This window comes from Periophthalmus magnuspinnatus, chromosome 14 (assembly GCF_009829125.3).
Source record: "Periophthalmus magnuspinnatus isolate fPerMag1 chromosome 14, fPerMag1.2.pri, whole genome shotgun sequence".
NCBI lineage: Eukaryota > Metazoa > Chordata > Actinopteri > Gobiiformes > Gobiidae > Periophthalmus > Periophthalmus magnuspinnatus.
The window spans coordinates 15,723,649-15,748,932 of NC_047139.1; the positions used below are offsets into that span (position 1 = coordinate 15,723,649).

At 38.5% G+C, this 25,284-nt stretch overlaps 2 protein-coding genes across 6 annotated transcripts in view; one reads left to right on the forward strand and one right to left on the reverse strand.

The window, feature by feature from the left end:
- emsy (EMSY transcriptional repressor, BRCA2 interacting) overlaps positions 1–4,365 on the reverse strand; it is a 28,415-nt gene extending 24,050 nt beyond the window's left edge. For both annotated transcript variants that reach the window (XM_055226932.1, XM_033978810.2), the window contains exons 1-5: positions 4,184–4,365; positions 3,368–3,476; positions 2,080–2,179; positions 943–1,017; positions 101–276 (exon numbers count right to left, since the gene is read on the reverse strand). In XM_055226932.1, the coding sequence (XP_055082907.1) occupies positions 101–276; positions 943–1,017; positions 2,080–2,179; positions 3,368–3,476; positions 4,184–4,186 (463 nt within the window). In that variant the 5' untranslated portion in view covers positions 4,187–4,365. The remainder of the gene's footprint in view (positions 1–100; positions 277–942; positions 1,018–2,079; positions 2,180–3,367; positions 3,477–4,183) is intronic.
- Positions 4,366–6,992: 2,627 nt separating this feature from the next.
- Positions 6,993–25,284, forward strand: part of LOC117380927 (rho guanine nucleotide exchange factor 12) — a 53,554-nt gene continuing 35,262 nt past the window's right edge. For 3 of the 4 annotated variants that reach the window (XM_055226929.1, XM_055226930.1, XM_055226931.1), the window contains exons 1-2: positions 6,999–7,564; positions 23,115–23,206. In XM_055226929.1, coding sequence (XP_055082904.1) covers positions 7,533–7,564; positions 23,115–23,206 — 124 coding nt within the window. In that variant the 5' untranslated portion in view covers positions 6,999–7,532. Of the gene's footprint in view, positions 7,565–23,114; positions 23,207–25,284 lie in introns of all 4 variants that reach the window. The other variant, XM_033977759.2, reaches the window with a different exon arrangement.

Here is a 25,284-nt window from a genome sequence, read left to right on the forward strand (position 1 = left end):
TCCCAAAGGCGTGAGTGGGTGGGGCTGAATAAGGTCAATATTACCATAGGTTTTATCAAGGGGACAATACTGGTGAAGAGGTATTGTAGATGTGACCCACCTTCTTTGTTTCCTGTTTGGGCAGGAAGCAGCAGCGATGCATTCTGATTGGCTGCAGCACTGGCCACAGCGTTGGCAGAGACAGTGAAAGCTGTCTGGGGAACCAGCCTGGGCATGAGCGGGACCAAGCGCCGCCCTTCTATGGACCACTCGGAGGAACTGTTAGGACCAGACATGCTGCAACGAGGGAGAGAGGAGATTTAAACTTAGTATAAAGCTGGAACACCAAAAAGAGAAGACACAGTATTCCACCTCCAATGTGATCATTGTCACACTTCAGCAGTAGGGATGGAATAAGATCCCCTGCCACAAGATCTCACAAAACAAAACTGACACAACGGGGGATGGGCGATATATTGGTTACAGTATCGGTATTGGCCGATATTGAAGCACAGATATTGATATCTGCTTATACAACACTCAATATCAATATTTGATGCAGATATTTTTGCATTGCCTCAGGTTTTGAGTGCCCTTTTTGACTAATGTAAATACACAAACATGTAACAAATTAGATGCAATTCAGATGTAATCATATGAGAAAAAAAAGGGATTTTTCTCATACATTCACATCTGAATTGCACAAAAAAGGTTAGGTGCTAGTGAGTTACACCTTCTTGCAAAGCTGTAATAAAAAAAACAGAGGTATAATGAAAACAAAATAAAACAAATAAATACAATAAAAAATATATGCATTGTTAAGCCAAAATGATGAACTGAATTGCACAATTTATTACAATTTATATCAAAATCTCATCTTGTTTCATTCTCGTGGACCCAGTCTCATGTCTTGTCCCCTAATAAACATCATTGGCAGAACAGTATGTGAAAGTCTGTACTCACTGATAGGCAATGGTTGTGAGGCGCTCATCATTGACAGCCCTGCGGACTTCTGCACGATGCCGCTCTGTTGAAATACTGGTGGATGCCAAGAAAAAAAAATTAAAATCATCATTGCAGCATTGTTGTTCTGCCCATACTGTATATATTTTGTATTATATTAATGTATGTACCCGTTTTTAATGCATGTATTGTATCATAGTTTATATTATTATTCTTTCTTTGATGTTACACCATAACGCCAAAGCAAGTTCCTAATTTGAGAATTTTGGTCACCAACAATGGCCATAAAACTTTTTCTGATTCTGACATAGCCCTGTCACAATAAAAAAGTGTGATATATTGCTGAAGAAAATATAAAAGATAAACAATAATATTCAAACCAACCCATGAAGCAGAATTATACACAAAAAAAAATTCTAAACTATTTAAACTCTGATAAAATTTGATTTCAGTCATTAATAAAGCTCAAATTCAACTGGCACACAAGTGTTTATGAACTAATAATAACCATACAAGTTTTTGTCAAGCTGGGTATTATGTAAACAAACTGGCTTATGTGCTTTTTGTCTGAGATGTGGAAATTATTGCTCTTTTAACAACTCGAGCTAAGGTAAGCGGCTAATGCTAGCAGCTTTATATAGCAATAGTTTATTTACGAGTGATTTAATCATAATCAGGGATCAACAGTGTGATAAACCTGCACTGGGCACAACTTTTCAAGGTGCATTGCTTGAAAAAAAATTTCGGACACTGCTAAAAATGGCGTGACCCCTACTTAGTGCCCTAAGTAGGGAATACTGTGGACATTCAGACACAGCCTGAGAGTGACAAATTGAAAAACTGTTGGCTAATGCTAGCTAGCGTGTGACTGTAATTGTATGCATGAGAGAGTTTTGTAAGAGCATAAATCTCACCTGTTGTAATTTCAAATAAACCAGCTCTTTCTGGTCAGATTTTGTTAAAATACAGCTCAGATTAAAGTCTAACAAGCCTCAGATAGAACAGGGCTTACAGTTAGCATCACACCCCTAGAGAATGTTTATGACATCAGCTGCAATACATCAGCTGGTCTATAATCTCTACAGATTGACCACAAAACAATGTTACTATCACAGTGACAGTATTTTTAACAGGTACCCAAGGATTTTGGTGAGCTCTCCCAGCAGATCCTTCTTGTCCTTTGTGAGGTCGCCTTGGGCCCGTAAGGCACTGATGACCCCAGCGTACGCCTCCAGCTCTGCAAGGGACATACACAGTTATCAGCAATCAAATGTACAGACAGAGATAGTTAGTACTCTGTAACAATTACTCACTTGTATTTACTTTTCCAGCCGCATACTTTTACTGCTACTTGAATAATATTTTTATTGAAGTAGGAGTACTCTTACTCGAGTAAAGGTTTTGGTTACTCCACTGTGAGTAAGGTCGTTTTCACACATTTCATGTTAGTGCACTCTGTGGACGGACCTCAGGATGGACTGGATTTTGTTCTGTTTACCTTACTTTTGTGTCAGCCTTGTTCACATACACTGTGCATCATTCACCCCAAACACACACCATGAGCCATGTGAGAGTCTATTAACTGATCGCCAAACTTATTTCTATAATAACACACTTTAAGGGACAGAACGTCATGAATATGCATGCACATGCTCGCTTTCCCTATAGTGGTGGCCGTTTCTTTCACCTGTGGCTAAATACACTGTGAGGAGACTGTAAAGGCTGGTGGCGGAGGAGAAAACGCACTCAGGCACACCTGTGTGGATTGTTGCTGATATTAAATTGATTCAAATTGCCTCGTCAGACGAACGTCAAACAGCAGCTGCTCTTGGAGCGAATGCTCTTTTATGTCGACCTAACTAATGGCATTATGTATAAGTGCCAAAAGCTTTATGTTGACAATATGAAATGACTTGAACACTTCTGTTTCTTGCGCTGCTAATTTAGATATGATTTAGTTTGTCTTATTTTTATGAGACAAACTAAATCCTTTGAAAATACCAGATTTTATGCATTATTATTTATTATATTATCTTAAATTATAAACCAGACTATACACTCCGACAGTTACTCTTACTTGAGTAGTAGTTTTCCCAAATACTTTTTTACTCTTACTTGAGTATCTGTGTAGACCCTCAGTCATCCAGGTCTGATCCATAGCAAACAACGAAGTTAAATCTGTCAACTGGACAAATCTTGTAGGAGTGAAGATGTCTTCACTCCTACAAGATTTGTCCAGTTGACAGATTTAACTTCGTTGTTTGCTCTTACTTGAGTAATTTCTTGAACCACTACTTTGTACTTCTACTTCAGTAATATTATTTTGAGGTAACAATACTCTTACTTGAGTATTTGTTTTGGCAACTCTACCCACCTAAGCAATAACCACAATAAACAGGTTTTAAGTGAGAGGTGCAGGCCTTACCTAGCTTGCGGAGGATTCGTTTGCACTCGTCCCTGCCCAGGTCGAGGATGGTGGGCCAAACCACAGGCATGGTCCCTGGCAGCACGGGCTTTTCCAGCTGTATCATGGGCTGGAGGAGACAGAAGCCATTTAACTTAAAGCAGTTCTACCTAAGGTTTGTAAGACTTCAATCTGATCTTTTAGCACAATCTGACCATAAAGAGGTGGTTTAGTGGAACTACAACAGGTGAGCTTTGTACTGTTAAACAAGTCCCTCTGTGTTTACTAATGAGTGCATTGTGTCGCCATGGAAACAGATGAAAATTCCACCATAGAGATACATGTAGAAGACCATGTCACTGCAAAGTATCAATGGGCCTTTTAATGTTATATCAACGTTTTGAAGTGCTGTGCAATATCGCGGTATTTCGATGCACAAACAAGAAGCACAGGCCTCCATGAACAAGCAACCCAGATTTCACCTGCTCACTGTAGCTTTTATTTCACGTTAGAATCGTCGTCTCTCTGGTGCTATTGTCATTCAAAGTGCACAGCTGCGTTTTATTTGGCTATTATATGTTAAATCTATCGCCAAACGCACGAAACCTACAGCAGATTTGCAGAGGAAAACCTTGCTGCTTCAGTTGTTACTTAACTTTAATCTTAGTTTATTTACATGCAAAAACTAAGATCAATATAAAGCTTTTACCTCATGATAAAAGTGATATCTGGCTGTGCACACTGAAGCTATTTCTGTCATTGAGAACTAACCTTTTCTATGAAGCTACGTTAGTTAGCATCATTAGCACTGGACTAAACCAGAGTAAAATCTCTTACCATTTGTGATCAGAGACACTTAAAGCCTCCGGATGGTTCCTACAAGTGCATTCCGAGCCGACATGACGGGCTGTTAGCGAATAACCATGATCTGTCCTGCGTGGAGGCGGTAGGTGCAGAAAAAGCACAGTAAAATGGCACAATGTTTATATGGGGAGCTAACGAGTGCTAACGAAGCTAGCGCCGCTCCGGCGTTGACGTCATCACGGGAAAAGGGGCGTGTGTCGGGAGTGCTGCCGCCTAGAGGCGGAGAGGAGCGTGTGTCCTTCACATGAGAAGCAACATTTTAGCAATGGTGGATTAAGTACTCAATTTTGTTCCAAAAAAACCAAAAAAAACAAAAAAAACTGTATATAGCCTGTGCTCTTACCGTTTAAAAAATATATATTACAATCATAACTGAACCTGTGTTGTCAGTGCAGATAGAGGGCCCATACAATTTTTTCTCAGGTCCAATGTTTTTGTAATTAAGAATAAATCAGCATTACAATTTTTATCGGTAAAAGCTATATTTGAGTTGACGCAGACAGGTCATGATTATGAAATCTAAAATCAAAATGGTACAGTTCCTCTACGTAAAAGTGCAGATATATAGGCAAAAACTTACTTAGCTACTTACAGTTACTTCAATAGGCAAAAAATATCACTTTTCAAACTGTAAAATTTGCTCAAATAAAGTACAACTACCTAAAAATTTCAAGTACAATACATTAATTTCAAGGTTTTTCTCAAAGTGCACTTTTAAGCCATAGATACATAAAATTCACACCTTAAAGTAGTGCCTACAGCTTTACAATCTTGTTCTTAAAGAAGACATATTTTGCTTGTGTCTGCTTTATAATTATAACCTATGACACCTGTAAATCATTACAGTATGTTATAATTTGGACACTTTACAGTGCAGAGTTAATCTAAAATGACTTAATAAAAAAAAGTAAATTTTCAATAAGATCTATTTTAGTCAAATACTAAATGTCCAAAACCACTCTGTAAATGTAGTTGTAGGCCCATGTCAACAAAATGACACCTGGCTCTACTCGCTTTATTATTCAGATTCATGTCTCAGACGTGCCATTTTTGCACATGATTATATATATATATATATATATATATTTATATGAAACCACAACATGATCAAAAACATGTCATATGCATACCTGCAGAAGGTAACCATAACTGCAGAAGTTTCATATTGATATCTCTAAATTTAAGATTTTTTCCCTCATTCCTATTTGCAGTGTCTCCTTACACAGTGGTGCTCATGGAGTGTGGAGAGTGCAGAGTGCAGACTGGACCATTCAGCAGACATTTAACAACGCTGTCAGTCAAACGTGATGCTCTTGATTTACGGACAAAATAACAATATAAAAACCCCAGGATTATGTAGAGTGGGTTAATATGAACATTTTAAGTAATGTTTTATTATTAGTCTGTCTACATCTCCAAAGCTCAAAATGCTCTGTTCCACCAGGTTTGTGTGTTAAACATATGCGAATGAAACAAAACACAACCCCAGGTATGTTTTTGATGAGGTAACATTATAACATAGATCAGAAAATGGCGAAATATGGGCTCTTTAAAAAATAAAAGACACATCAACTGTTTAAATAATCGATGTATAGATACTGGCTACTTTTCTACAAATAATGGCCGCACTTCCCACCCCTTTTCTATAGATGGTGCTATTATCACACTTTTAGAGCAGTACTAGTACCAGTCAACTCTAAACATCATGCAGACATTATGGGCCAGTGTAGCTAGTGAATTTGTTAATTTGGCTCCTCAAATTAACTCAATGTACTTGCTACTTTGCTTTATTACTATTTGTCACACAACTGTTATTATCATTATTATTATTATTATTATTATTATTATTATTATTATTATTATTATTATTATTATTATTGTTATGATGATGATGATGATGATGATGATGATGATGATAATGATGATGATGATGATGATGATGAACACCCACCCCGCGGTTCCGGAACCACATTTCCCATTTGTTTTTCTCATAGACTAGAGATAGAGATAAATATATAAAATGAAATAATAATAATAATAATAATAATAATAATAATAATAATAATAATAATAATAATAATAATATAAAATAAATACAAACTTCAAAAGCTTGCTGGAGGATAACTGATGACCACAAGACCTATAATTTTATTTAAAATCTGTTTCTTGTTGTATGAACCGTTAAGTTATTAAAATATTTTGCAGAATCTTGCATTATAAACGGCCCTTTTGGACGTAAAACACCGTTATGGATATTAATTAGCACGTGGCTGGTTAGCTTCAACGATGCTTTTGAAGTCTTAATAACTGAATTTTTCGAAAACTCTTTGGGAAAAATGGATGGAAAATTTACTTCCGGAACCTGAGGCTGTCACTGTTGAGCTCCATTATTATTATTATTATTATTATTATTATTATTATTATTATTATTATTATTATTATTAATAATAATAATAATAATAATAATAATAATAATAATAATAATAATTTATGTCTTCATTATTATCGTTATTATTATTATTATTATTATTATTATTATTAATAATAATAATATAATTTATGTATTTATTATTATTATTATTATTATTATTTTTTTTTTTAAACAACTCTTAGGCCTAGTTAATGATCTTATACAATGCTTTTACAAAATATTTCCATCTTGTTTATCCCCCTAACCCTCACGAAGTTGAAGTAGGCTTACAAGTTTACCCTTGGGCCGGGAGTCCATCTAACAGGGACTATATATAAACACGTACAGCCCGTGAACGCAGCACAGCAGAAGGTGGGTTTCCTCTTGAATTCGCACACATTTGTGGGGTGGGGGCATTTCCTTTTTCCCACCCCAGCCCCTCTCTCACGCTGAATACCACCGCTGTGTGCATGCATCCACCCGGGGCATAGACGTGACCAGACGCCGAGGAGGATGCGCTCTGGGCGGACTTGACCCACTCCACGCCTCGGCCGCTCTTTCAGCTTCCACAGCACCGAGCGGACAGCAGTGTAGTATGCACAGTGACCAGGGGAAACTGTTGAGAGTTGGTGCTCGAAGTTTGACGCATTTTCCGGGGAGAGGATGTAGTGTCGTCTCGCTGCTTCTTCGGAAAAGTTCAGAAGTATTTTCACGGGCTGGCTAATGGCACACATTCTGTCCAAAGGAGCTGATCGGATAACTGAAGCTTGATTTATGGGAGTTTGGTGCCAAAGTGGAAAAAGAGGACCAGCGTAGAGCCGTGGACAGCGATCAGACTGCGGGAGGAGCGCTTTCATGGAGGATCATCATGGTTTTTAAGTAGGATCCGCGCAAAGGCAGAGGGCAGCGCCAATGAGCGGGACACAGGCGACCCTCGCTGACAGGTACAGCTACCACTCACATATGGAGCTTCAACACTGCAACGATTAACCACATCATTGTTATCTGGACTATGCTTTAGTGTTGCAAAAAGTGTTGAAAATCTGATATTAATCAATACTAAAACTTGTATCGAAACTAGATACACTTTTGAGCAAGTATAGATACTAAAATTACAAACTGGATCAAATTGGACCTTTCTTAAACACTTTTATGAACTATAGTGTAAGACCACGTGGTATAATAAATAAATGCTATTATTTAGTATTAATAATGACTTTTATTTATAGAGTGTCGAGCCTATTCTTTAGTATCGAAGTCGAGTTTGAAATGATAGTATCGTGACAACACTACAATACAGTAGACTCTAAAACACATCCAAGAAGACCACTTTTATAATAAAGACAGTGGCATTCTTAAATAAAAATGTCAAAAATACACTTTATTTATGGAAATATTCTCTATTTAGAACCAAATGTTGACCTTTATTTGATTGATGTAGGCCTATGTAAAAAATCTCAGTGTACACTAGAAATAATTGCTTGTCAGGACAAATCACAGCATGAACCGCTGACTTGTGGACTGCTTTAACAGTTGTTTGCTGCGAGTAATTGTGTGTTTGGGGTTAAAATACACTGTTTATTATTACTAACAGAGGCATTAGCCTACATCCAAAAGAACATAATTTAAAGCCCAATTTGACATGGTTGAGACCTAGACTGAACAGCTCTTCTTCCTGCCCTATGCATCAGACCAAACAGGCAAATACAAAACAACATGATAGGCCTGGTCTGTGAAATATCAACATGTAAAAAAGATTTAACCTATTAACTTTACATTAATAATATTAGCTAGGGTATATTAATGATTCCCCTGTTACCTAGAACAATGTAATATTATCTCAAAATACATTCATTTAAACAAACTGTATGTAGCCTGTGCTCTGGCTGGTTTAAAATAGATATCACAATCACAACTGAACCTGTGTTGCCAGTGCCATAACCTGCAGAAAGAGGACACATACAAGTTTTTCACATTCTCACTATATGGACAGGCCTCATGTGAAAGTTTAGAACTTCCAGAAGTCACTCACTGAGCTGCAGAGGCTGCAGTAGCACTGATTAATGATTGGCTGCAGGTGCTTGCGTTTAGGTAGTGATGATTCAGATCAGAGAGAGTCCTTTTAGGTTAACTGGATTTCAGCATTCAAACTGGCAACCCAAATGAGAGACCTATGTGAGGCTCATTCTGCTTTCTGATTGGATAATCATCTTGAGAACCACAACACCAAATTATTACAAACAACTTGGGCATCATGTCCAATGTTTTTGTAATTAAAAATAAATCAGCATTACAAGCTATATTTTAACATGTTTAACATGTATCTGGGGACACAGATAGAATTGAAAATAAAAATCTTACATACACTTGCTTTAAAGGTGCACTGTTCTTTTTTCTGGTGTGGGGTCCACCACCTGCTTGTCACCATAAAGGTTTTATTGTTTTGCCTGAAATGTTCCAAAATAAGGCATTCAATCTAGCCTGCAATCTAGCCTGCTGTTATTCAGTTTTTGAATCTCTAAAATAACATGCATTCTTACTGAGTGGGCTTATGTCTCCACATATTTGACCGATAACTTGGTGGCGCCAGTGCTCGTCTCTGCTATACTGTGGAACATTCCAGGCAATGCAATAACATCTCCATGGAGACAAGCAGGTTACAGACCCTCCACCGGAAACATGACATAGTGCATAGTCACATAAACTAGTACTTAGTCTATTTCATAAAATGGGCTGTTTGGACAGAGCATGAACACTGGTAATAGAATAACTGTAATAACTGAGGGGAGAATGATTCAGTTTATGATATTAGAAAAAATATTCTTCAATCTTGATTGGATTTTTTCTTTTCAAAAACAATATAAAAGACTTTCATATTGATTTCATGAAGATAAAGACAAGATATTAGAGGTGTCACTATTTTAGTAACTTGAGACTTGACTTGATAAAATGTTCTAAGACTTGGGACTCAACTTGAACTTAAGCCCTGTGACGTGAAACAACTTGATGCTCCTCAAAAAATAGATTTATTTTTTTTTACAAGATCAAACTGGAACATGCCCATCCCCACTTGTTTATTTGTCATCAGGTCTTTTTTTTAACTAGGACAATATCCAAAAACTCAAACAAATGACTTGAGCCAGACTTGCCTGTCTTTGACTTGGGACTTGACTTGGGACTTGACTCAGACTTGCCTGTCTTTGACTTGGGACTTGACTCAGACTTGCCTGTCTTTGACTTGGGACTTGACTCAGACTTGCCTGTCTTTGACTTGGGACTTGACTCAGACTTGCCTGTCTTTGACTTGGGACTTAAGGCCAAGGCCTTGACATTTACTTGAAGCACCTTCATAGGATATAGTGCCATTTAACACACATTTCCAACTCTGCTCCAAATGATTGTGAGTAGATTGGCTGTAGACCTCTCTATTAAAAAGACCAAAGTATATCATTGACAATTACACAAGACTGAATCTCGACCGTTATGAAAATTTGGATGAAAAATGAACTGCTCAGCCTTAGTGTCCTTTATTTAATCATGTCTCATTCTAGTGGTGACTCTTGTAGTCTCAGCTGCCCTGGGCCTTTGCCGATCTGCACACAAACTCAAGAAGGGGCCCGTGCATTGACCCGAATTAAAAACAAAAAACAAAAAAAAAAGATTGACGATAAAAACAGTGAGCAGATTCCTGGGTCCAGAGGTCATTCTGTATTTTGACAGTAGAATTCCCTCAGCTGAAAATGGCAAAGGAACTGTACACACAACACTTGGGAACTGCTACACACCCCCCTCATAGATTCCACATAATGGCCTCACCGTGACAGAGGAGGGCAGCGGAAAACATGACTACTGAGAGGAGAGAGAGGAAAGAGAGGAGAAAGAGAAATAGAGAGGGCAAGAGGCGAGACTCACAATAGTAATACTAACACACTTTAAAGAGTTTTGATCAATAGATTTCAGAATGATGAAACATTGGGAGCATTGCCATAGTGATTAATAGTTCAAAACTAACTTATAACTTTTCCCATTCAAAAGAAATTACTGGAAGCTGAAAACAATGACAGCCTACTGCCACTTTCTATTATATGTTTTTGAAAAGGTTCACCCAGTGTCCGCTAGTTTTAAAGCCATCACAGTTTTGATATTTTAGTTCCAAATAGACCCACAAAAGTTGTTGTGTAATTCATACATACTTTTCCTTAGGAGAGAGGTCCTTCAGGAAAAATTACAATAAGTATGGGCCAGTAATTGTTGGTTGCCAGTTCGTACTAAGTCCAGTTGATTTAAACCTAAAAGGACTCTCTCTGGTCTTAAACATCATTAGTTCTACTGAAATCCCAGCACCTGCAACCAATCATGAATCAGTGCTTATGCAGCCTCTGCAGCTCCGTGAGTGAATTCTGGAGGTTCTGAGCTTTCACATGAGGCCTGTCCATATACTGAAAATGAGAAAAACTTGTATTTGTCCACAATCTGCAGGTTAAGCTAGTGGCTACACAGGTTCAGTTGTATCTGTATCTTTTTAAAGACGGTAAGAGTGAAGGATACTATGTCGGATGCTTAAGTTCTCACAGTGGTTGAACCTGCAGCCTTTTCCTGTGCTCCTGTCTAGTGGTGTGACTCTCTTGAACAGTTCCTTAACGTGAACAGTTAGAACTGCATTTAAAAGAACCAAATCTTTTTCTTTCCGTTTTTTATGCATTTTATTCAATGTTTCTTTTAGATTATCCAAAATTTCAAAGGGTAAACACGCTCCCACTCTCACTTTGAACCACTTCATAGCCATGGTCATTTCTACCTGTGATTATTATTTATTGTTAAAATTAGTTCTCAGAATGACTTCTGTCATATAAGTAAATGGAAAAAGAGCCAGTCTTTTGACTCTCTTTGAAATGAACAGATCCAATAGATTCAGATCCCATAAAACACCCAAAAATCTCTACTTCTGTTTGCTACCCCAAGCCCTCAGCCTAAAGAGAGAGTCCAGGGGGTGTGGGCTGTGGCGATCTTGTGGGATAGAGATAGAGGGTCAATATCAGCCCTATATATTGTCCCAAAAATATCAGAGCTGTCAGTTTTTCTGGATTCTAAACCGTCGGTATCAGCATCAGCCATGAAAAAACCTATATTGGTTGATCTCTCTAACTCTGGGAGTGGGCGTTATGGGGTGTCGTGGGGGTGGGTGTTGTTGCTAGGTTATCCCTATCCCTCTGCTCTGGGGGGTAAGGTCACTTTTGGAACAAGTTCAACATGATTAGTCAATAACATGATTAGTCAACTAAGAGACATTTTGTTCGACTAAGACACCATCAACTGATTAATCAACTAAAAGATTAAAGGACTACAGCTCTTGAAAGATTTATTTCTACAACTTACATTTGTTCAAAGCCCATGCTACATCCTGAAGGAGCCCGGTATAGTCTGAGATGTGTTCTAACAGTCAGGCCTTGAACTTGTTCCAAAAGTGACCTTACCCCCCCAGAGCAGAGCTGGCACCATGTTATTTAGATTATAAGGATTTGGAACAACAGAAGAAAGGGCAAGTTGGTGAGTTAGATGAAGGTTTGGTATTTTTTGGTATTTATATGTAAAAAGGCAGATTAAACTCATGATTCACAAGTTGAACCTGTCTTTATGTAAATACACTGCTTCCTAGTACTTTTTTCTGCATAAATTGTAGTCTTCTGTGTGCGGTTTGGGTCAGATACATAGAGATGTGTAATAATTTTGAGAGCTTTTGCCACGCCCTCTTTTTAGGTGACTTATCGATCGGCAGGACATGTCTTTTGACAAAGTTGCCCAAGAATTTCTTCAGTGGATTACACACAATCTTAGAATAACATTTGTTTGAGCTTGTTTTCTGCCTAATACAGTCATCAGTAATTTTAGTTCTACAGGGCCTTTCTGTATTATAAAAATGCGTATTCTAGTTCTACTGCTATTGTTAATATTTTGTGGGAAATTTGTCTGCTGCTATAGTACATTTTTGTCTCCGATTAAGACTAGAAGGACTATCCCATCAGCACTCATGAATCACACCTTTGTCATGCTCCTGTCTGCTGCTTCAGTCAGCTGTACTGTGGACGCCTCCCACTTCACCTGTTTGACCTGAAGCTACTTTAGTCACACTTGATCACCACCAGATCAGCACAAGTACATACAAATATAATGACTGCTAAATCAAAATTACTTTTTTTACATGTAACATCCCTCAGGACAAAAATGTCTCTCCTTTTTGTCCTCTGTCTCCTGCAACATCGCAGTAGCCTCCAGGAGGCGCCAAGTGAACTCTAGAGACACAACAGGAAAGCCTCTCCTAAGCCTCTTTCTCTGCTCTGTTGTTTCAGTTGGTGATGAGACAGGAGATTCCCTCTGGAACGTCTTCTGCCTTATTTGGTGTAGAAAGACCGTTGCATTGTTGTAAAAAGAAACATTTTAGAGCTAGCTGACTAGCATAGCTATCTCCAAGCAGGGTTGGCATGGATACGGGAAAAAAACTGCTCAAATCGCACAATCTAATAGCCCTTAACTTCTGTCCTTTAAAATGCACTTTCTGGTTGGTTAAATTCCCCAAATAGTCAAAAATGTAATAAACATTTAAAAAGTTTAAAAACTGCTCAGTATGCCAGCCAGTTAGTTACAAGAGCAGCCAAACATGGCCACGACAATCACGGAAAAAGACAAATAGATGTTTACGACAATTACATCAACTTATCATCCAATAAATTATGGATTTTTGGAGAATTGTGGGTACTTTTTCTTTGTGCTAGTGTAATGTTAGGGCAGGGGAATTAATCGAGAGCTCAAAATTCTTCCTTGTCTAATGGTCAAGGATATGTTTGTTTGTTTTTTTAATGATGTCTACAGCCAATCTTCTGTCAGTAAAAGCATATGGTTTGGAGCAGACACAAAACTGTACAAAGAAGCGGTCAAATGAGGGAGCAAATTTGAAGCCAGTTCCTATATTTGGATTTCTGAGTGTCATAGTAACCACAGAGCCAATCAGGAGCGGGGCTGCTAAAGGTAACCACTTCCCACCTGCATTGCTGGTTTAGCAGCACTTAGGAAGACTGTCAATCAAACCTGTTGCTAATGGTAGCGGGAGCAACCTCGGCAAAGAAGGCGCCTAATTTATCTGTTATTAATGTTCATATCTTGATTTACAGACAAAATAGAGAAGCAAAACCATCAAGATCAGGTAAAGTGGGTTGGAAAAAACATTTTAGGACCAAAATGATGAGTCTGACAGCAGCAGTTACAGAGAGAGGGGCGATAGTCTTTCAGTAGAAAGTAAATTGGAGCCAGAGTTGATGGAGCCGGAAGAGCGCCCATGCTCATTTCCTGTTTGGAACATGGCTGCTAGCAGGTTAGCTATGTCCATTTATATAGACTATGGTTAAATGGCACAGATTATTGTTTATTTTCATCTTAGTCTGGCAATTGAGTTAGAAATTTGAGCATGGTGACAGGAGGAGCAGTAGCCTGTGCACGTCTGTGTGGTTCTGTGTGTGTATGGTAAGCTGATGCAGGTGTGTGAGTGATGACTGGGCAGATTCCCTTTTTGTCCAGCTGGCCTTTGTCTGCTGACCCCATCCTGCTGTACACTCACACACACTTATGCACACACACGCATGCACACACAGACGCACACACACACAGTGACAATAGTCACTACTTGCCTAACCTTAACCTAAACCTGAACATTAAACTATTTTAATCCAGATCTGAACTTTAAACCACATTGTTGTCTAATAATAAAGGATTTATGTCAGGAAGACCTGATTTTTGTCTGGTGTGTATAATGAACTAGTCTTATTCCCCACCTTACTGTTTACAAAATTATTTGTTATGAAGATTATCATGTGATCCTAGATAAATGTCATATCAAGTGGTCATATCAACATGGTTAGTTTCATCACATCTACTTTTGGCTGGGTTTTGCTGTTGCTGAACTAAAATATATTTAGAAATGGATCATATTGTATTTTCTGTTTGGGAAAAATGCATAAATTTAAGTTTTCAGCAAATAAAAAGATCAGAAGCTTGCAGTGCAATAATCCAGTTAAAGGCCCTATACACAATTATTTACCATGTATTTGTATTGTGTCCCAGTAGGATATATTGCATAAGCAGCTCTTGAGGTCAAAGTAAGTCAGCTGTATACTGTCTACATCTAATTATAAAGTGTTTTATTGTCCGATAATCAGGAAGTGTCTCCAATAATCAGCAAATCTCTGCTCTGGCCTCTGAGAGCAGAGTAGAGATTTGCTGTCACTGGAAAGATAACAACAACTAGCATACTAAAGCACACTTCCTCATGACAGCAAATCTCTGTTCTGGTCTCTGAGAGTTGCGAAACTTGTTGAATAAGTAGGATGCTCAGTATGCATAAGGTAAGTGAGGGATAACTTTGGACCACTGCAAACTGTTTAAAATTAACTAGTTCAGTTTTTCACATTTTTAAGACAGTAAAAATCAGGTACAGCACCTTTAAAAATAGTTATTTCTTCACTATTTACACAAACATATTGAGCTATTCATTTTGGCAGTATCACCTGTTACTTAAAATGGGGGTATTTTGCTTCAATGGGGTTTTAACTACTAACGCATAACATATTTAGATCACCATGTTACCTTTTATTGTTTTGAAAATGCTATATTCATCGAAACTAATATATTAACATGTTTCATAAGTTTCACATTAGTTTTTGATGCTCTGAGTCCCCACTTCGTTTTAACTCGCTCCCCCTTCAGAGCGCAATCACAACACAATCAACGTGCTTCCTGCGAATGAAACTATTGCACATTGCATCAGGTTTGTCAAGTTTCTGTATAGAGTTTTGCGTCAAGTTTTTTTTATATATATATATATATATATATATATATTTATGGCAAACTACCATATGGGAGCATGGGTGACGTAGGCTTAGGGGCTCAGCATTGGACAGAATCTTACAACAAAGGAGGGTTCAATTAGGGCCCGGGAGAGATTGCTAAATTACTCAAACATGCATGGATGACATCTGAAACCTCTTCAGGCAGGTTTTTGATGAGGGAACGTTATACATGGTAGAAAGTTCCAAAAAGTCATAAAACATGATTTGCATCATACCCCCCCTTTAATGCAATAAACCGTTATAAATGTGTAGTCCTAGGTCTATCTTGGGATAATTCCTTTTCTGTTTTTATTTAGCAATGGATTTTTGTGGTGGCCTTTGGATTGGTTACAGAATCAGAATAATGGCTTTTTGTTTGTTTCATGTATCTAAACCAGGATACCCTTGCCCTGGTTACCGTCTTGTTCCAGTCTACTTCCTGTTGTTGATGATAATAATAACAAAATGTGGTCCTCCAGCTCAGTATCTGTTCTGCATTTACATCCATGTGCGATGTTTTTAATTCAGCTTTACACAATGTAATTCTGCTATTTTTGGACAATGAGTCAATAATCCAAGAATGTCTGCCCTGCCTCCTCCACTGTACAAACCTCTGGCAGTAACATCATCCAGGTATTTTCTTTATCAACGCAAATTATCCCAATGTATTTTTAGCAATGGTTTAAGCTAAATATATGATGTAGCAATAGGACAAAACAATTCCAACAAAACGTCCACAAGAACAAGACAAGACAAAATTTTGACATGAATTGTAATACATAAATTGTATTGTTCAGTTTGCAATTTTGGCCTAACAATATAGTTTTAATGTTTTTCTTTTTAACACCTCTGCATTTTGGAACTACAGCTTCTCAAGAAGGTGTAATGAAATAGTGCTAAGTGGTTGTCAAAAGTATTGACAATGAAATGTTAATTCGTACTAAAAAAACTAGATACTCATTTAAACAAGTATCGATACTAAAAAAAAGTCACATTCATAGGACATAAATAAATTAACCTTTCCTGAATAGCTTTACAATTTACAATCTGTACTAAACCAAATCTAAAAGGTAGCTGTTAAATTGAAAACTACCACTTCATGACATCTCAAGGTGGAACAGAGCATTTTGAGCTTTGGATACGTATACAGACTAATAAAGGGTTACTTAAACATGTATGAATGAAACACAACTCCAGGTATGTTTTTGATGAGGTAAAAACATTATAACATAGCTTAAAACTCACAAGATTAAATTCTGCAAAATATAGCAGCTTTAATCCTTCAGTGCAGTATAGAGTAATGCATGCTGTACAGTGTCTGAGGGCTTATCTCAGGAATGCTCTGGTATTTGTGGCATCTGATGCTCATGGATCCTCCGGTGAGTGTGTCCTCTGGGAGCTCTGCTGTTCTGAGGATGAAGAAGATGCAGATAAGAACCAACACATGTTCACTCACTAGTGTTGTCACGATATGAAAATTTCAAACTCGATTTTTATACTAAGGAATAGACTTGATACTCAATAACGATTGTTATACCACAATGTTGATTTAAAAAAAAACACATTTTTTGGACAGTAAAAGTTTTTGATTTGAACATTAAATGGTAGTACTTTCTTTTATATTACCTTGTGGCCTTATATTTGTGTAATCCATCAGTCATCCAGGTAGGTTCCATAGTGGTTCATGAGCGTATACTAATCTGTGTGTTTTATACTTGTTCTGATACAGCTAAAAATCATTCTAAAGCTATTCAGGAAAGGCTCATTTCTGTCCTGTAAATGTATTTAGTTTAGATACTAGTATAGATCCTTGTATTAGTATTGATACTTTTGACAACCCTATCACTCACACAAGATGTCTGAACCGATTTTCTTTTCTAGCCTAGTTAACATCAGCAAGCTATTGTTAGTGATGCACATGCTCATTCAGGGCAAACTGTCGAGCAGCTTGGTGACATTAGTTTGATAAGATTGAATTGATGGATTGTGGACAAATTAAAATAAAAAGGTGCTTCCAAAGAACTTTGTACATTTATATTTTTATTGAAGTTTCCATTAGCTGTAATGGCTGCTTTTCGCGCCATTACAGTGTTTAGTATGAGTTTGACTTCTCTTCAATAAGAAATAGCTGCTGTCAGTACCTCTGTTGTTGGTTTTACCTCCCGCTGTGTCCCTCTGCTCCTGTCAGTGTGGGTCCTCCACTGACGTGCATGTGTGTTATCAGCTGTTTGAGAGCACAGTAGGGCTACAACTAATCAATTATTGAAATAGTTGTCAACTATTTTAGTAATCAAATAATCTTTAAAGAGGAGGTATTGGCTTTCTACCATGTTGTAACCTTGTTCCCTCATCAAAAACATGGCCTTAACATGCATTAAATGTCATCCATGCATGGCCCTCCTTTAGCTGTAAGATTCTGTGCAATGCTCAGCCCACAAGCCTACGCCACCCATGGTCCTACATGACATTTCTCCATAAATATACAAAAACATGATATAAAACTATACACAACAACATGACAAACCTGATGCCATGTGCAGTATTTTCATTAGCGGATGCACACCGATTGCATTGTGATAGCACTCTGAAGGGGGAGTGACTTAGCGCAGAGAGCAACGGGAGAGTTGACTCAGAGCATCAAAAATGAAACTGAAATTTATAAAATATGTTAATTTGTTTTCGGGGAGTACAGCATCTTCAAAACAATAAAATGTAGCATGGTGATGTAAATATGATTCATATGTGGTAGCAGCTAATACTCCATAGAAATAAAATACCCTGTCTTTAAATGGTTTATAGATAGGCTCCACAACATGTCATGAACTGAGAGAAGAGGTTTTATGATTCAGACTGATCAGAATTGCATACAAGTGACACAGGGAATATGTATTTGTAGTATTTTTGATGAAAATGGGGATGGATGTCCTTAAGCGGCTTCACTTCAGCTTTATCTGGGTACAATTTAGGACTAATCTCATATTCACGGGCCTTTCGCAAGCTAAACAATTAATTAATTAGTCCATTAGCAAAATAATCATTAGTTGCAGCCCTAGAACACAGACAGGCCTCCTGGGTGGGCTCCTGGAGGTGGCCCCTGGAGCTGCTGATGACAGAGGACAGGTTCAGAGCACAGCCCCCTCGGTGTTGTGTGGATGGGTATTCATCACACTGTGGGGACTGAAACCTATACTGTCTTATGGGGACTGCCATTTCATTAGGCTCCCATAAGATAAATCTTTCATTAAAAAGCCAGTGTTATGCTATTTTTTTTAATCTATGTTAAAATGTTGTTTCCTCATCACAAACATACCTGGAGTTTTATAACGGTTATGATCTGTCTTCAGGCATTAAACATATCTGTCTCTATGGAAACCTGCAGATAGTCAATTAAGCAGATGATGGAGTCGGAATGAGACAATAACAGTAATATCGTTTAAATGATTGAAAGGGTGCACAATAATGTTCATTCATGGGACATTTTATATAATCGTGATTATCGCCCACAGAGATAATGGCCACTTTATCACCAGAATGTGCAGAATAAAACCACTTATTCATAATTATCTCTTCTAGATCACTGTTGTTTTCACTTATAACAAACTGCAATACTAAAGATCCTTTAAGTCTTTAATGCAGTTTAAGACTAGACTGAAAACCAACCTCTTCACCCTGGCATTTAATACTAGATATCTTGGTGTTTTATTGTACTTTCCCTGTGTATTGTGTCATCTGTATATTTGTTGTTTGTTGGCTTTTATGTGAAGCACTTTGGTCAGCTGAAGTTGTTTTAAATTTGTTATAGAAATAAACTTGAATTTAGTATAATATGGAACCTATTCATATTAAAATTATAATTATTCATATCCATAAAAAGATTACATAGTGCCCAGCTAATGTAAATCAATGGTGTGTGTGCGAGTGTGTGCGAGTGTGCGGGGGTGTGCGCGAGTGTGTGTGAGTGAGAGAAAGCAGGCGAGTGAGAAGGGGTGAGTCAGTGTTATGTCTGGCTGCAGCCTGCTCTCAGTTAATTACAATCCTAAACAGCAGACGCTTGAGCTGTGGACTTAACGCAAGTGTATTATAGTGTTTAAAGGTCCTATATTATACAAAATGGATTCTTGTGAGCCATGTTAGAATGTTGTTACCTTTTCAAAAACATACCTGGAGTTGTGTGTTATTTCATTCACACACATTTTAAGTAGCATGTGTCAGCATCTCCAAAACTTGTGATGTCATGTATTTGTAGTTTTTGACTTATCGGCTACCTTTGACCTTTTATTCAGTAGAGATGAAACTGAAATTATCCAAATGAGTCTAGTGTAAGGTGTATGGAGTTTAAAAACACAGTGGAGCACTTCCTGTATTACCACATGGCATCACAAGTTGGAACAAAGTGTTTTCTGTTTTTTAGAGAAGAACTCTTAATCTTCTAAATATGCAGGGGCAGGGCTTGTGTGGTAAACATGTGCGAATGAAACAAAACTCAACTCCACGTATGTTTTTGATGAGGAAACATTATAACATAGATCAGAAAATATTTTTTGAAGTTCTTTTTGACTGTGGAAGATTGTCTCCATGGAAATGTTGTTCTTTGGCTATAAACAGTTATAGGCCCTCCTTTAGGCCAAATAAGAATCAGGTTTGTGGAGATGCAAGCCAGCTCACAACAAGGACGCATGTGTTTCTAAGTATTTCAGTGCAATAAAAACAACCAAAATGAAAGACAATCATGCTGAGTCTTTTTGTTTGAGTAAAAAGTTACATATTGTGGCTTTAAGGTGTAGATAATAACTCTTTAAAGCCTATTTTAGTCCTGGTTTAGTCCAGGTTTAGTCTTGGTTTAGTCCAGATTTAGTCTTGGTTTAGCCCAGGTTTAGTCCTGGTTTAGACCTGATTTAGTCCTGATTTAGTCCTGGTTTAGTCCTGGTTTAGTCCTGGGTTAGTCCTGGTTTAGACCTGATTTAGTTCAGGTTTAGTCCTGGTTTAGTCCTGGTTTAGTCCTTTTCTGGCTCTGGTTTCTTCCATTTAGACTTTGTTCAGTCCTGGTTCAGTCCTGGTTCAGTCCTGGTTCAGTCCTGGACTGAACACCCCCCCCCCTCCCACACACACACACACACACACACACCCACACACACACACCCACACCATCCTAGCTCTCTCTTCTCACAGGAAGTCTGGAGTTGTGCCAGCGGGCCTCTTCTGTTGCTCACTTCCGGGAATCTACCCCTCAGCCTCTCCATACACAGAGCCCCAGCACAGGACAGTGACGCAGGGCCATTGTCCAACGTTCTGGGGCCCCTGGTGTGGAGAGGGGCTGACCAGCACTGCAGCATAAACAAGGGCCAGAGATGGAGGAAAGGAGGAGGAGGAGAGGAAGACAGGGAGGGAGAAAGGAGGAGAGGAGGGGGAGGAGAGGAAGATGGGGGGGAGAAAGGAGGAGAGGAGGGGGAGAAGAGGAGGAAAGGGGGGAAGGAGAGAAGGGGGAGGGGGAGGAGGACGAGGAGAGACCAAGGAGCAGGAGGGGGGGAGCGGTGTTATCAGGGAGAGGAGGAAGTCGGCTTATTTAGGCTGGTCTCTGCTAGTGGGTCTCAGACCGTGGTATCCAGAGTTTTGTAGTGTTTTGCAGAATCTAGCTAGACTTTATTTAGTGAAAGGATTTCTTATTCAGTCCTGGTTTAGTCCTGATTCAGTCCTGATGGTTTAGTTTAGGGATGCCATTGATGAGGACTAGTACTGGCACATAGTATCGGACCAATACCTGATACAGGTATCAGTGCATCTCTAGTCTGGTTTAGTCCTGTTTTAATTCTGGTTTAGTCCTGGATTAGTCCTAGTTTAGTCCTGTTATAGTCCTTGTTTAGTCCTGGTTTAGTCCTATTTTAGTCCTTTTTCAGTTCCGGTCTCATCCTGTTATGGCTTGGTTTAGTAATATTTAGTCCTGGTTTAGTCCTGGTTCATTCTTGGTTTAGTCCTGTTTTAGTCCTTGTCCAGTCCTGGTTCAGTCCTGTTTTAGACCTGCTTTAGTTCTGTTATGGTCCTGGTGTTGTCCTATTTTAGTCCTTGTTCAGTCCTAGTGTATCTCTGAACTAGGACTCAAACAGGCCCATGACAGTCATGGCTTAGTCCTAGTTCAGTCCTGGTTTAGTTCTTGATCAGTTCCTAGTTCAGTCCTGGTTTAGACCCTGTTCAGTTCTGGTTTAGCCCTAGGTCAGTCTTGGTTCAGTCCTGGTTAAGTTCTCTTTTAGACTATATTTACGTCACGTATTAATTTTAGTCTAACTTTAAAGTGTGTGCTGTCTAAAGGTGTGCTTGTGTCTGCTATATTTTTATAATCTATGACACCCATAAATATCTCCTTCTCCACCTTGGTCTCTTGGTACACCCGAGAACTCCACCATCTCAAAAGGAAACATAGACAACTCGAACGACTCCATAGCAAAACGACTTCCACTTGCAACACAGCTCTCAAAACCACCTAAACTAATTACTCTCATCATCCATCATCCTCCCGCCTCTTCACCCACAGCCCCTCCAGAGAATACATCATACCTGTCCTTAAACAACTCCACTGGCTTGATGTACAATACCACATCCACTGCAAGGTCCTTCTCATCATGTACATGTTTCTCCATAAACTGGCTCCTCCCTGTCTCACCAGCCTCCTCCATCAGCACTGTCCCACCTGCTGTCTCCTCAGATCAGCCAACACCAACCTCCTCACTCCTCTCATCAGGACAAAGCACTGAACCTTGGGGGACTAAGCCTTTAAAATGACTTAAAGAAACAAGACTGCTGACTTCCGGGTAGGAAAAATGTGGAGCCCAATAAGGTATTAGGAGCTGATTCCTGTCATGCTGTCGGGCCCTCCTATGGACAGCTGCAGATCACTTGTCTGATCAGCCAGTCCCTCCTACTTATGGTTTGAATGCAAAAGGGTCTGGAATGGGACCATAGAGTGTGACAAAACTCTGTTCTAACTTAGGACCGTCTAACCGCAGACTTAATTTGTATCACGCGTCTTTAAAAAATCCTCTCAAAATTTTCAACTTTTTCATTTTTTCTATAAAACCCTAACCTCCGTGCACAGACCTTATCATTATTGTGCTATGTTGCAGATGCCGTTTCTTACACTGGAGAAATCAACTGTCTGCACTAGAATGCATTTGTGAAGTTGACAACACAGAAGCATTCAGAAAGTAGAATTTACAACATTTTATTGGCAAATCTCTGTAGCCTACACAGAGTCTCCTTTCATAATTATATTCTATGTGGCTTTGTAACACTGCATAATGTGGTGTGTAACTTCACTGGGAACATAAGGCACTATTCTTACTCACTACGTTTACATGCATGCCAGGAAAACCGGATAACTGGCCTAGTCCAATTTAAACTTATTTATAGCCCCTGTTCACACCTATTGTGTTCTTTGGCCTGCTGTCGACTGGGATAAAAGGGATCTGACAGGTTTTGGGGAAAAGATGATTTGAATTTAGTTGTTTAGTGCAAATGTTGTTTTTTGCAGTAATGAAATTCATTCATCATTATTTTGATGATCTGCCCACTTGTATGTACAACTTCATGTGTGCAACTGTTGTGTACATATTTGTGTGCTCTCCAGGACCCCAAGCATCCTGAACAAAGAGTGTTTGGACAGAAGGCCCAGGACAGAGCGACCCCCTGTGGCCCTCAAACAGGATTTTGATCCCACAGGTAACTCACCACAACAAACACCTACACTCACACACCTGCATGCACATGCACACAGATGGACACACACACACACCTTCTATGCTTCTGGGATAGAGCATTCCTAACTTTAACTATAGTCATTGCCTAACGTTAAATTAACCTCCAACCTTACCCAATTTTAAGTCAAAGGAGGACACATATAAGTTTTTCTCATTCTCAGTCTATGGACAGTCCATGTCTCATGTGAAAGGTCAGAACCTCCAGAATTCACTCACTGAGCTGCAGAGGCTGCACTAGCACTGATTAATAATTGGCTGCGGGTGCTGGGTTTAGATGGTGACAATTCAGATCAGAAAGAGTTTAAACCAACTGGATTTCATGAATTCAAAGCATTAGAACATAAACTCCACACAGAAAGTCCTTGCACAGTGTGAATAGAACCCAGAGTCTTCTCACTGTGTAGTACTAGAGCTCCAGCAACTATGACACCATCTTTCTAATAGGGATATTACAATTAGTGTAACGATTTTATAATTATTCACAATTAATGACTCCATGACCAGTGACATTTTTCATTTGCACTGCATAATATATTATTATTGCTTGTGACCAGTTTTATGAAATCCTACTTTGTGATATGAAATCCTACTCTTTGATGCTAATGCCAATTTAAATGTCCTTTATTAAGCATGGTTGACTCTTGTGAGCTTTAAGCTATGTTAGAACATTGTAACCTCCTCAAAAACATACTTGAAGTTCCTTCGTTTCATTCACACATTTTTGAGTAACCCTTTATTCTTAGTCTGGCTGCATCTCAAAATGCTCTGTTCCAGCTTTTGTTGTCATAAAGTGGTAGTTTCCAGCTGAGGTAACAACTGAGCTACCTTTTACATTTTGTTTAGTAGAGATATGCAGTTCCAGGGCTGAAATTGTTCAAATGTTTCTAGTGAATGTGTATGGAGTTTAAAAACACAGTGGAGCACTTCCTGTGACATGACATCAAAAGAAGGAACAGAGTGTTTTCAGTTCGAGAGAAGAACTCTGCCTAAATATGCAGGGTTTGTGTGTTAAACGTAGGAATGAAACAAAATACAACTCAAGGTACGTTTTTGATGAGGAAGCAACATTATAACAGATTAAAAAAAACACTTCAAATTTAGGATTATTTTTTGGAGGGGAGATTTCCTTCAAGGCCCTGTACCCAATTCTTTATAAATGTTTGAGCAAAATGTGTCATGCACCAGTACAGACATATTGTATAAGCAGCTTTTGAGGTCAAAATAAGTCAGCTGTGTACTGTCTGCATCTAATTATTATGTTTTAAGTGTTTTATTGTCCAAGAATCAGAAAGTGTGTGTTAGCATGCTAGTTATCCTTGTGGTGAATAAGTAGGATTAGGGCTGAACAATTAGGAAGAAAAAATCCAATTGTGATTTTTCTGATAAGCATTGTGATTGTGATTAGATTTGTGATTTATGTTTTAATAATATGATTCTGTTCAAAGGCTTTTAAACACATCCAGAGAAATTGACAAAAGACTGAAATATGAACTGACAAACTAATACAAGAGTTACGTTTCAGAACATATTTGTACAGACGTAAACTACAGGGTTAGCAGTTTTTATGCAGAATAAAACAAGAGATTTTGCGGTTTGTCGAGGAAATGATGGTACTTGCAGCCTTTGTGATTTGATAATTATATCCTTTCAAATCATGATTTCTGATTTGATTGTGTTTAATTGTGCAGCCCCAATTATGATGCTCAGAATGCATAAGGTAAGTGAGGAAAAACTTTGGACCACTGCAAACCGTTTAAAATTAAGTAGTTCTGTTTTTCATGTTTTAAACACAGTAAAATCAGGCTAATTGTTTTCAAGATATTTATTCACGTTTTCTCTTTCACTTTTTTCACTGGCATCTGCTACTTTGACATTGGTCTTCCCTGTTTCTGAAGCTCTGGTTTGTCTGGTGGTGTTGACCTTTCGGGGGTCAGGGGTCAGCTGTGTGGACAGTGATTTGAAGGAGGTTGCCGTGGTTGCACAGTAGAATGACTCCTCTCCTCAGAGTTTCACTTAATCTCTTAAAAGTGTCTTGTAGCA